General features: G+C 36.7%; 1 protein-coding gene across 5 annotated transcripts in view; it reads left to right on the plus strand.

Annotated features, from left to right (window-relative positions):
• Positions 1–13,950, plus strand: part of TCF12 (transcription factor 12) — a 377,241-nt gene that overhangs the window by 256,957 nt on the left and 106,334 nt on the right. For all 5 annotated transcript variants that reach the window (XM_024767779.1, XM_024767777.1, XM_024767778.1 and 2 more), the window contains one exon: positions 2,722–2,786. In XM_024767779.1, coding sequence (XP_024623547.1) covers positions 2,722–2,786 — 65 coding nt within the window. The remainder of the gene's footprint in view (positions 1–2,721; positions 2,787–13,950) is intronic.

The following is a 13,950-nucleotide window of genomic DNA, read 5'->3' on the forward strand; positions in this document are numbered from 1 at the left end:
GCTTAGTTTCAAGTCTTTACTGGTTGTTTGAGATAACGTTTCAGGAAGAATTTACAAGGTAAAAAGGACTTGGTGAGTATTTCAGCTATTAATAAGTTGATAGTGTATTGTGAATGACAGCTCATTGGCATAGTCTTTTTTTTTTTAAACTTTATGATATTGGTTTAAAATGTTACTGTCTCCCAATTCTGTCCTGCCAAGTGTATGAGACATGATTTGTTGTGTTTTTCTTTTCATAAATTTATTTATTTTATTTCATTTTATTTTTGGCTGCGTTGGGTCTTTGTTGTTGCACGCGGGCTTTCTCTAGTTGCGGCGAGCGGGGGCTGCTTTTCATTGTGGTGTGTGGGCTTCTCATTGCAGTGGCTTCTCTTGTTGCAGAGCAGTTGCTCTAGACACACGGGCTTCAGTAGTTGTGGCTCACAGGCTCAGTAGTTGTGGCTCACGGGCTCTAGAGTACAGGCTCACTAGTTGTGGTGCACAGGCTGAGTTGCTCCGCGGCGTATGGGATCTTCCCGGACCAGGGCTCGAACCCGTGTCCCCTGCGTTGGCAGGCGGATTCTTAACCACTGTGCCACCAGGGAAGCCCCATGATTTGTTTTTAAAGGCAACATTTTCTTAAAATTGAAGACATATACTGAGAATGATTTTTAACATCTCATAAACTTGTTTAATGTAGTTGATTAATAAAGTACTACCTGCAAATCATAGATGTGGGCTGTTCTTTATTTTTTCCCAGTGATCTGTCTGCCTGTTATGGTGTGTTGGCATATCCCTTCAGTCTCTTCCATATTCTTGGTCTGGCAGGGAGGGGTGTGTGTCAGAATTGCAAATGCATAATCCTTTAAGGATTTTGTGAAGCCACATTCCAAGAGTTGAAGTGTAGAATCTAAAACTGTGAGATATCACCTTGATTTTTATAAGCGGTCTTACTTGTGAAGGATATATTTAAAGAGTTAGAAATGTTTTTCTTTTTAATTTCATATGTGTATTTTGCAAATTAAAATTCTTTACGTAGAATATACTACTTGGTGGTGATAATGTGAGGCAACTAGACCACATTAATTAACCTGTTCTCATAAATCAGCATTTTTATGTGTTGGCGTTGCTTCACGTGAAATAGGTGCTTCATCAGGAACAGACAGTAAGTGCATCTTAAGACATATGCTGTAATATCCTAATGGGCCCAGAAATTATACTCCTAATTATTAAAGTGTTTTCTAATAACTAACTTTGTTATTGGAAGAATTATTTTGTATATCTAAAGGTTCAGTAGATGCCAAGTTCAGGTTGTAAGATTTCTACATCAGTTGGCCACTTGAATACATCAGTGGGGTGCATACATCAATGAAAACGATAGAATATTAGTAGATATGTCTCTAAGTTTTTTTTAAATTAGGCACCCTATCGGTAAACAATTTTCAGCATCCCATCTATGTGGGCAGTTTTTTAAATTAATAAACTATACATTTCTATATAATCACAAGCTGATATCTCAGTGTATAGTATACAATTATGGTGACTTCATATAGCCTCAATAATTTTAAATATTTTGGATAACTTGTCAGATTTAATTACATTGTGTTTTTTTTACCCTGAAATGAAGAAAAAGAATTAGCTGTGCCATTGTCATTTTCACTTGTATCTCTATCTTTGATATTAACATCAAACTGTGATCCTTGCAGAAATCTTTTTAAGCAACATGTCTATTTGTGAAAGACTGTTTAGTTTAAAACTATATACTATTTGAAAATTGGCTTTACTGAACTTACTTAAACTCATGTGTATTGAAAAGTAAACGAGTAAGAACACTGCTGTCAATTGTCAGCACTGTGAGACACCTGCTTTCCCTCTCAAGCTGGCCTATACCATTCCTGATACTTAGCCATCAGCTTTTGAACTGTAAATATAATCCCAACAGGAATTCTTATACATTTCGGGGAAGAGTATAAATTGGCATGACAACTTCAGAGAAAGGTAATACTTATGAAGTTGAAAGTGTGCATTGTTTAACCCAGCAGTTCCACTTCTTTGTGTCTATCCTGGAGAAACTATTATGTGTGTATAAGACGTGCAAGGATATTTGTTTAAGCATTATTCATGATAACTAGAAAAAAAAGCAGAAACTGTTTTTCTATTTTTCAGTAGGAGAATAGATCAACTGTGGTTTTATTTGTATAATGGGACATTTTATAGCAGTAAAAAATGAATGAACTAGGTGTTTACTTTTAACATATATCTCAAGATATATACCATGTAACCCCATCTGTTTAAATGTATTCAACACAAATAGTAATGTATATTGTTTGAATACATGAATATGTACTAAAAGATTCAAAATATACATGGGAATCATACCAGTTTTATGATAGTGGTTACCTTGTGGTCTGCGTTGAGATGTGAACTATATCTTTACTGTTTCAATTTCTCAGAGAGAAGGAAAGGGGAGAGTGTTCAATCTGAAGCAAATATGGGAAAACATTCTCACTTGTGGGTATATGAATCATACTATTGGCTCTATAGATAACCATGCTTTTGAATTTTTTTTTCATTATTTCACATGACTGGAATGGTAGTAAGCTTTTTAAGTCTTATTTATTGGATTTTTGTCTTCTTGTTTCTCATTGGTTCTCTGTACTTCCATGAATGGTCTAGAAGTTGAACTGACTGTGTGTCAGTAAATGAGGATTTTTATATGGAGCTATTTTCCTTGTTTTACAGGAAAAACTTCAGAGAGGGGCTCATTTTCCCTGTACAGCAGAGATACTGGATTACCAGGCTGTCAAGTAAGTTAATAAATAACAAAAGCAATGAGATAATTTTTTAACACATAGATAAAGACTTTAACAGAGGAGGTAGAAATTTATCCAATTTATTTCACCATTATTTGTGCATTTAATTTGTGACTAAATGTGGTGGGTTTTTAGTAATTAAACATATTTTCTTTTTTTCTGCTCCTCTGCTTAAAATGGTTTCCCTTCCACAGTTCACCAGATTTTCTTTCTCTAGCATCAAAGAATTTCATAACTCACCTCCATTTTAACTGGGGGCAAAGTAGCAATTAGCTTCCTACCTTCTTCCAAGATGCTTATTTCTGAAAATGATGTTTGTTTATTTCCTCATGAAAAGAACAGTGTTGCTGATAGAGTACAAGAAGAACATAAAGTTGCTCTGTGTAGCTTGACCATCCTATGTTAAACTTACTAATGTTGGAAGTACTTTCATTTCAACCTGTTACCAAACAGGTCTGGCTGCTTGCTGCTTGAAAATCAATACCTGAGGGGCAGGTGTTGGTAGAAAGGAAGATTGCTTTTAATCAGACAGCTGGCAGTCTGGGGAGAAGGCAGACTTGTGTCCCCCTCAAAACTAACTCTGAAGATTCTGCTCAGCCAAGACAGTTTTTAAAGGGGAAAAAAGAGGAAGTAATCTCAGTTAATCATTGAGATAAGGGATCAGAGTCATTGCCATCCCCCACTGCATGTAGTCTTGTTGACTTCTTGTGATCTTTCTTTAGATGCTGTCTTGTTCACAAGTTTGTTCACAGTTTGTTCATGAGATTACTAAAGGGGAAACTAGGGGAGAGGTCTGGTCATCGGCTAATTACTTATTCTTCATTTCTTCTTCTTTGATCTATGGGAAGAACCAACAGGTTAGGCAAGGTATTGTGTCATCAAAAGATCTGAAAACTGCTTGGGCCAGAGATGACCAGACCATGGCGAATGCCTGGTTTAAGGGTAGTTAGTATATAGCTTTGCTAAAGTGACAAGACACATGGGGTTTCCTGTTGAGGGCAGTTTCTTGCAAAGTGTTGCTTGCAAATCTACATGCAATTTTTTGAGCTTCCTACAGTCTCTTTGACTTAGAGTCTTTCTTTCAGCTCTTGCATATTCCTTAACATGTTGCATTTGTACTAATGGCCATTTTCTCTGCTTCTTTCCCCACATCTTTACACTGAGAATCCTACACACTCAGTTTGCCAGATTCCCATCAGTGTCAAGCCAGAAAGCATACAAAGGAAAGGCAGAATATATTAAATTAGTTTTCTGCTGTCTGCATGCCTTTCATGAGACCCACCCTAATTTTAGACATAGGCACTTAACTGTCATACTAACAATATTACTTCATTTAATACCTACCCCATAATTATGCCTTTCAGAATCATAATACTTAGGTTCAAATCCCATCTCTGCGAGTTTCTGACCTGTGGTTCTAAGACAAATCATTTAACCTTAAATCCCATCTCTGTATTGACGTCTTCATTTGAAAAATAGAATTAGCAATTTTTTCCCACATACTTTGTAAGTCTCTGAAGGCTAAACTGCATGTACTTGAAAGGGAAAGACAGTATTTTACAAAATGAATGCATATTTTAAAATGTTTCTATTCATATAACCCACCAAAAAAAGCTATTCTGAGTCCTTAATATTATTTTTAAGAAACCAAAAAGATTGAGAACCACTGGTCTAATGTTAACACTACTGTTAAACTTGAAGAAAAAAAACTGTTGTAAGGTCTTTGAATTACAGCTGAAGCTGTTAAATTATTGTTAATGCTTATATTAATTAATGATTTTTCACTTAACATTTTTTATACTCCCTTGGCAAAGGTGCTGCTATTTAGTTAGAATCAGTGATAAGCTCCATTTATGTAATTCTCCAATTTTGCAAAGATGAATCTCAAGGTTTTGTTTGTTTGTTTTAAATGTTGAGCCTTCTTTTAATTTATTTATTTTCATTTTTGGCTGTGTTGGGTCTTCGTTTCTGTGCGAGGGCTCTCTCTAGTTGTGGCAAGCGGGGGCCACTCTTCATCGCGGTGTGCTGGCCTCTCACTGTTGTGGCCTCTCTTGTCACGGAGCACAGGCTCCAGACGCGCAGGCTCAGTAGTTGTGGCTCACGGACCTAGTTGCTCCGCGGCATGTGGGATCCTCCCAGACCAGGGCTCGAACCCGTGTGCCCTGCATTGGCAGGCAGATTCTCAACCACTGCGCCACCAGGGAAGCCTGACAGTTTTTACCAGTGATTAATATGTGTTTATACCAGATTTAATTCTCATATCAAAACATTTATTCAAACCTAGATGCATAGCACTCTAATAATAATTGTTATCATTTACTGAGCACTAACTAAGCCAGGCATTGAATACACATTTAATCTGCCTCCCCTCCTTTTTTTTTTGGCCATACCCACAGCCCATGGGATCTTAGTTTCCTGACCAGGGATTGAACCCAGGCCCTCAGCAGTGAAAGCCCGGAATCCTAACCAATAGGCCACCAGGGAACTCCCACATATACTCCTTTTAACAGCACCCATTTTGCAGGTTAGAAAATGAGTGTTCTCCAGAGGTATCAGTAATTTGCTCAATGCCGTATACCTAGCAAGTGGTAAACCTTCTAAACTCCTGCTTGATGTTTTTAGCCTTGATGTAATTATACTGCAGATAAGAATCCCTCACCTCCCTCTCATTTTAATTTGTTCAGTCATGGAGGGGCCTGAGAATTTCTATTTTTAACAAGTACCCCAGGTGATTTTAATTCACATCGACTGGGAATTATGCTTTGAGACACCCAGTTCCTCTGTATACTCCAAATACAAGCACATATGGAGTATTAAAAAAGAAGAAACTGTAAGATGCTTTTTAATAATTTTTTATCACATGTTGGAGAGATCAGGCAGGCCTAAGGAAAAGAGAACAAGGTTACGGTAATGTATGATATATAAAATAATATTCCTGTATACAGGAAGATTTATAGGATTTCAAGTCAGGGAAAGATTTGTTTTCGAAGAATTCATGCAAGCAGTGCATGGGCCCCAAAGAGAAAGCCCAAAATTCAGCACAGATGAGAGAAGATTATACTGCAACAAGGATAAATAACATCAATGAAGACCAGAGGGCTCTTAATATTTAGTGAAAGTATTCCTTACTGTGAAAGGAACAATGGCTTTGCTATTTATTACTGTTGCTTAGCTCTGGCTGTGCTGTAGTTGCCAGGAGAAGTTATGATGGTTCACACCAGCTGATTTGAGGCCTAAGTAGTAAACCAGGAAATTCAAGAGTTTAAAAAGATGTATCAATCCCATTCAAAGAAAAACCTGTATTCCAAACTGTATTTATTATAATGGGTCAGAGGAAAAAAAAATACACCAAAAAATTAATAATTGGCTGCCATTTTATCTTACCTATTCACAAGCAACATAATAATCTTAACCACACAATGATAATAGAAGAAAATATAAATAGTGACTACAAAATTATATCCAAACACCACTTTGAAATCATTTTTCTTCAACAGAATCCCCAAGGAACATTTAACCCTGCTATTAATGTACATAAAATGCTGCTGACATACTGCAAAAATCAGGCTAATTTAATAATGCCTGATGGGCCTTACTTCATGTTAAGATGATGTAATAATATGTTGCTAAATGAGTCTCCTCATATTACCTTCACGGCCATGGCATAACTGATGAGCCATTAAAAGGAAACTGGTGTAGCAGTGTTACTGGAAACATTGATAGATCATTCTGCAATTGAATTTTTTTTTTTTTTTTTTGGCGGTACACGGGCCTCTCACTGTTGTGGCCTCTCCCATTGCGGAGCACAGGCTCCGGACGCGCAGGCCCAGCGGCCATGGCTGACGGGCCCAGCCGCTCCGCGGCATGTGGGATCTTCCCGGACCGGGGCACGAACCCGTGTTCCCGGCATCAGCAGGCGGACTCTCAACCACTGCGCCACCAGGGAAGCCATGCAATTGAATTTTTTTTGGTTCAACACAGAGCATAGAAGCCAGCATCTTTATTAACAATAGGTATGGGGGGAGGGATAAATTGGGAGGTTGGGATTGATGTATACACACTACTATATATAAAATAGATAACTAATAAGGACCTACTGTATAGCACAGGGGACTCCGCTCAGTACTCTAATGCCCTATATGGGAAAAGAATCTAAAAATAAGTGGGTATATGTATAACTGATTCACTTTGCTGTACAGCAGAAACTAATACCATACTGTAAATCAACTGTACTTGAATAAAAATTAATTCTAAAAAAATAAGAATACTATTAACTGTCCAGAAAAAAATCCCAATAGGTATAATACTTTAATAATTGTCACCATGAAGTAAAAAATCCTTTTATGATTATGACAGTTTGTCATTGCTGCCTCTTAAACTTAAGTGTTTATTCAAATTTGTGTACGTTTTTCTCAAAGTCTTCAGCCTAGAAGAGGCAGAGTCTTATTTTTTCCCCAAGGGACTTAATTTTCATCAGAGTTAAGACATTATACCCTTGAAAAAAATAACAGTTAACTTTAAAAACTCAGTTAACTGTTACTTAGAAATTTACCCATACCATTTGCTTCTTTAAAATCCTCTTTTTCCATTACAGGCAATCTCATTATATACAGACATTTGATAATGATAAAATGATAAAAGTCAATACATAAGGAAGATAAAACAGTGATAAATGTGTATACACCTAATAACAGAGCTTCAAAATAAATGAAACAAAAATCAGTATAATTAGAGAGATAAATTCGCAGTCACAGTTGAAGATCTGAATACCTCTCTTAGCAGTTGACAGAATAACTAGACAAAAATTTAGTAAAGACATAGAACTAAATGAACCATATAAACTACCGTGACCTAACTGATACTTACAACATTCTGTTCCCAACAACTGAAGATATAAATCCCTTTCAAGGGTACATGTTACACTCAACAGGATTGAACAATGTGCTCATCTTTAAATCAGTGTCAGTAAACTGAAAAGGTTTAAAATCATATGAAGTATTTTCTCTGACCACAAACGAATTAAATTAGAAGTCAGTGAGTTACCTAGAAAAACACCAAATATTTGGAAATGAAGGGGCTGTTTCATTTAGACATGGGCATATCTAAATAACCCATGGTTTTGAAAAGAAATCAGGAGGGAATTTAGAAAATATTTCTAACTAAATTACAATGAAATATGATAAAGCAAAATTTGTTGGTGCAATTAAAGCAGTGCCTTGGAGAAAATGTGTAGCTCTAAATGCTTGTATTAAAAAAGAAGATCTACAGTACATGATCTGAGGTTCTGCCCTATGAAGCTAGAAAAAGAAGCACAAAATAAGTGGAAGGGAGAAAGCAGTACAGATAAGAGCAGGAATCAGTGTAATATTGCACAAATAATAGAAAAAGCTAACAAAGCCAGAATTTGATTATTTGAAAAGACCCATAAAATGAGTAAGTCCTAGCTAAACTAATTAAAATAAAGGGGGAGAGAGAAGGAGGGGAAAGAACACTAATTACCAAAATCTGAAATGGAAGAGGTTATCACTGTAAATCATATATACATTAAAAGAATAATAAGGAAGTGTTGGGAATAACTTAATAAATTTGACAACTTTGGTGAAATAAGCAAATTTCTTGAATATTACTTACCAAAAGGGGACAAGATGAAACAGAGAGTTTGAATAGCTCTATATCTATTAATACAAGTAAATTCATTTCAAAAGCTTTTTCACAAAGAAAGCTTGACTGTCATATAGTTTCATTGGTGAATTCTTTTAAATGCTTATGGGGAAAAACAATACCAATCTTACACAAACTATTTTACAAAATAGAGGAGGAGGGAACACTTTGCAGCTCATTTTACAAGGTGAGCAACACCCTGATCCTCAAAATGCACATGTGAGAAAAAAAAAAAAAAAATGCACATGTGGTTTATACCAGAAGTGAAAGTTTGGCTTAATTGTTGAAAATCAGCCAGTGTAATTCAACACATTAACGGACTTAAGAAGAAAAACATTTCCAAAGATGTAGAAAAAGTATTCAACAAAATCAAATATCCATGATAAAACGTCTCAACAAACTCAGCATAGAAAGCAGCTTCCTCAGTTTGATAAAAAGACTTGCATGAAAGATCTATAGCTTTTTTTGTTTGTTTGTTTTTGCCATATGCGGGCCTCTCCTCTCCCGTTGCGGAGCACAGGCTCTGGACCGTGCAGGCTCAGCGGCCATGGCTCACGGGCCCAGCCATTCCGCGGCATGTGGGATCTTCCCGGACCGGGGCACGAACCCGTGTCCCCTGCATCGGCAGGCGGACTCTCAACCACTGCGCCCCCAGGGAAGCCCCAGATCTATAGCTTTTAAGTGTAATTTCATGCTTAAAGGTGAAAGACTAAATGTTTTCCCTCTAATATTAGTAACAAGGTAAGAATTTCCACTCTCATTACCTGAATTTTTTGTCCTAGCCAGTGTAATAAGGCAAGAGGAAAAAAGGCCTAAAACAGGAAAGGAATAAATTCAGCTGAATTGGCAGATGATATGTCTATGTACATGAGAAGTCCTAAGGAATCATCAAGAACACTTCTAGAATTAATAAGTACTTTTAGGTATGTCACAGGTTACATAGGCAATCTCAAAAAGTCAATTATATTTCTGTATACTAGCAATGAACAATTAGAAATTGAAATTATCAAAACAGTATTGTTTAAAATGGGACCTAATCAAGCTTACAAGCTTTTGCACAGCAGAAGAAACCATAAAAAAAAAGAAAAGACAGCCTACAGAATGGGAGAAAATATTTGCAAATGATGAAACAGACAAGGGCTTAATCTCCAAAATATACAAACAGCTCATACAACTCAGCAAAAAAACAAACAACCCAATCAGAAAATGGGCAGAAGATCTTAATAGGCATTTCTCCAAAGAAGACATAGAGATGGCCAGTAGGCACATGAAAAGATGCTCAATATCACTAATTATTAGAGAAATGCAAATCAAAACTACAATGAGGTACCACCTCACACTGGTCAGAATGGCCATCATTAAAAAGTCCACAGGGGCTTCCCTGGTGGTCCAGTGGGTAAGACTCTGCACTCCCAATGTAGGGGGCCTGGGTTTGATCCCCAGGTGGGGAATTACATCCCGCATGCATGCTGCAACTAAGAGTTCTCATGCTGCAACTAAGAGTTCTCATGCCGCAGCCAAGAGTCCACATGCTGCAACAAAGATCCTGTGTGCTGCAACTAAGACCCGGTGCAGCCTAAATAAATAAATAAATATTTTTAAAGTCTGCAAATAACAAATGCTGGAGAGGGTGTGGAGAAAAGGGAACCCTCCTATACTGTTGGTGGGAATGTAAGTTGGTACAGCCACTATGGAAAACAGTATGGAGGTTCCTCAGAAAACTAAAAATAGAATTACCATATGATTCAGCAGCCCTACTCCTGGGCATATACCTGGACCAAACTATAATTCAGAAAGATACATGCACCCTGAATGTTCATAGCAGCACTATTCACAATAGCCAAAACATGGAAACAACCTAAATGTCCATCAACAAATGAGTGGATAAAGAAGATGTGGTACATATATACAATAGAATACTACTCAGCCATAAAAAGAACAAAATAATGCCATTTGCAGCAGCATGGATGCAACTAGAGATTATCACACTAAGTGAAGTAAGTCAGAAAGAGAAAGACAAATACCATATGATACCACGTATATGTAGAATCTAAAATATGGAACAAATGAACCTATCTACAAAACAGAAACAGACTCACAGACAGAGAACAGACTTGTGGTTGCCAAGGGGAGGGAGAGGGAGGGATTGGGATTTTGAGGTTGGTAGATGCGAACTATTACATTTAGAATGGATAAACAACAAGGTCCTAATGTATAGCACAGGGAACTATATTCAGTATCCTGTGATAAACCATAATGGAAAAGAATAAAAAAAAATGTATATATATGTATAACTGAGTCACTTTGCTGTGCATCAGAGATTGGCACAATATTGTAAATCAACTATATTTCTATTTTTTAAAAACAGTATTGTTTAGAGTCACACCAAAAATTATAAAATACAGAGGGATAAATTTAACAAAAGATAAGACTTCAACAATGAAAACTATAAAATATTGCTGATAGAAATCAAAGAAGATCTAAATAAATAGAGACATGTACCATGTTGATGAATTGGAAGACTCAGTATCATTTAGATGTTAGTTCCACTGGGCTATAGATTTAATGGAATCTCAGTCAGAATTGCAGGAGGCTCTTTATAAAACATTGACAAGATTATTTAAAAGTTGATCTGAAAAGGCAGAGAATTAAGAAGAGCCAGAAGAATCTTCGAAAAGAAAGGAAGAAGGACTTTACCTGACTTAAAGACTTCCTGTAAAGCAATACTAATCAAGACAGAGTTAGTTTTCATATAAAGACTGACAAATAGATCATGGAACAGGATAGAGTCCAGAAAGGGATCCATCCCTATATGGCAAATGGTGTTTGATAACAGCACTCCAGCAATTCAGTAAGAAAAGAAACATCTCTCTTTAATATATGGTGCTGGGACAACTATAAAACAATACTAAAAAAAAAAAAAGAACTTCAACTCTTAACTTATGTCATAGACAAACATAAGTTTGAGATGGATCATGGACTTAAATATGAGCTAAAATAATAAAGCTGCTAGGGAAAAAATAGATTAATATCTTTACCACTTCAAGATAAACAGAAATTTTTTACGGAAGATATAGAAAGCATAGAACATGCAAGAAAAATTGATGACTTGAACTTAATTAAAATTTAAAGCTTGCATTCATCCCAGAACACCATCAAGAAAAGGAAGAGAGAAGCCACAGAATAGAAGGTATTAGCAACACATTTATTTGACAGAGGACTTAGGTGTAGACTATATAATGATTCCTGACAACTCAGTAATAAGAAAGAAGCAATCCAATTTTTTTACAACAAACACTTCACAAAAGACAATATACAAACGGGCAGTCAGCACGTTAAAAAATGCTCCACATTGTTAGCTGTCAGGTACATGAAAATTAAAACCACAATGACCTGACAGTACACACCTACCAGAATAGCTAAAAATTTGTTTTATTTTTTTTTAATTGAAGTAGAGTTGATTTACCATGTTGTGGCAATCTCTGCTGTACAGCAAAGTGACTCAGTTATACCCATAGAGACTTTTTTTTTTATTTTTTATATTCTTTGCCATTATGGTTTATCACAGGATATTGAATGTAGTTCCCTGTGCTATACATTAGGACCTTGCTGTTCAAAATAGCTAAAATTTTTTGAAAGCTAAAGTTAAAATTGCTAGTTGGACTGTAAAATGGTACGATGACTTTGGAAAAATGTTTGGCAATTTCTTATAAAGTTAAATATGCATCTACTCCATGACTCCACAGGTTTACTTCCAGGTGTTTATCCAAGAAAAATGAAAACATTGTTCACCAAAAGCTTTCATCAAAAATGTTCACAGCATCTTTATTCATTATAGCCTAAAACTAGAAACATCCCAGTTACTCATCAGCAGGAGAGTGGATATATGACCTGTGTTATGTTCATAAATTGAATGCTATTCAACAATAAAATGGAATGATCTAGTGATCTCAATAATGTTATGCTGAGTGGAAGAGGCCAAATCTCAAAACTACGGTATGACAGCTATAATAGGCAAAACTCTCCTGTGTTGATAAAAATCAAATCAATGGTTGCCACTGGGAGAAGTGTTCTACTGTGAAGGTAACTCATTTCTGAGATGACAGAAATGTCTTGTTTCTTAATATGCATTCATCAAAACTGATTAAGTGGTACAGTTAAGATCTGAACATTTTATTGTATGTAAAGAACAGCTTAGGGGCTTCCCTGTTGGCGCAGTGGTTGGGGGTCCACCTGCCGATGCAGAGGACGTGGGTTCGTGCCCCGGTCCAGGAGGATCCCACATGCCGTGGAGTGGCTGGGCCCGTGAGCCATGGCCGCTGGGCCTGTGCGTCCTCCGCAACGGGAGAGGCCACGGCAGTGGGAGGCCAGCGTACCGCAAAAAAGAAAAAAAGAACAGCTTAGTTTTTTAAAAAATTAAACGAAAAGAAATATCATTTATAGTAGCATCTAAGAAACTTGATTTAAATACTTAAGAGTAAATGTTAGAAGACATGCAAGACCACTGAAAACTGCTAAACTGCTAAGCAAACAGTTTGCTTGGAGAAATTTTGAAAGACCTCAGCAAATGCAAAGATGTACCATGTTCATGAACAGGAAGACAATATTCTTAAAATATCAGTTCTTCCCAAATTGATCCGTAGATTAAGTGCAATCCCAATTATAACCCTACCAAGATTCTTTGTGTTTGTATAGGAATTTACAAGCTAATTTTAAAATTTCTTTAGAAAAACGAATGACCTGGAATACCAAAGCAGTCTTGAGAAGTGAAGAACAAAGTTGGAGAATTTATGCTACCTGACTCTAACATAAGATGTAGTATAAAGCTGTTGTAATTAAACAGCATGGTACTGGTGTGATTGAGAAATATGACACTGGTATAGAATAGAGCCCAGAAGTACACCCACATTTATGCAGTTCATTTGATTTTCAGCAGTGTTTGTCAAAGTATTCCAATGGGAAAAGGAAAGATTCTTCATAAAAAGTGCAGTAACAAATGGATATTCATATGGAAAATTATGAATGTTAGTCCTTCTCTTACACTGAAAGCAGAAGTTATTCAAGATGGATCCTAGACCTAAATGTAAAAGCTAAAACTACAAAGCTTTAAGAAGAAAACATAGGAGAATCTCTCTTCAATTAGGGGATAAGCAAAGCTTTCTTACACAGAATACAGAAAGAAAAAAACTGTAAAAGAAAAAAATGATAACTTAGACTTAATCAAAAGTAGACTTCTGCTTATTAAAAAGCATAGGTTGGGCTTCCCTGGTGGCTCAGTGGTTGAGAGCCTGCCTGCCGATGCAGGGGACGCGGGTTCGTGCCCCAGTCTGGGAAGATCCCACATGCCGCGGAGCGGCTGGGCCCGTGTGCCATGGCCACTGAGCCTGCGCGTCCAGAGTCTGTGCTCTGCAACGGGAGAGGCCACAACAGTGAGAGGCCCGCGTATCTCAAAAAAAAAAAAAAAGAAAAGGTTAAAGAAAAAGAGAAAAAAAGCCCA

The sequence above is a fragment of the Neophocaena asiaeorientalis genome, unplaced genomic scaffold (genome assembly GCF_003031525.2).
Source record: "Neophocaena asiaeorientalis asiaeorientalis breed wild unplaced genomic scaffold, Neophocaena_asiaeorientalis_V1.1 scaffold71, whole genome shotgun sequence".
Classification (NCBI taxonomy): Eukaryota; Metazoa; Chordata; class Mammalia; order Artiodactyla; family Phocoenidae; genus Neophocaena; species Neophocaena asiaeorientalis.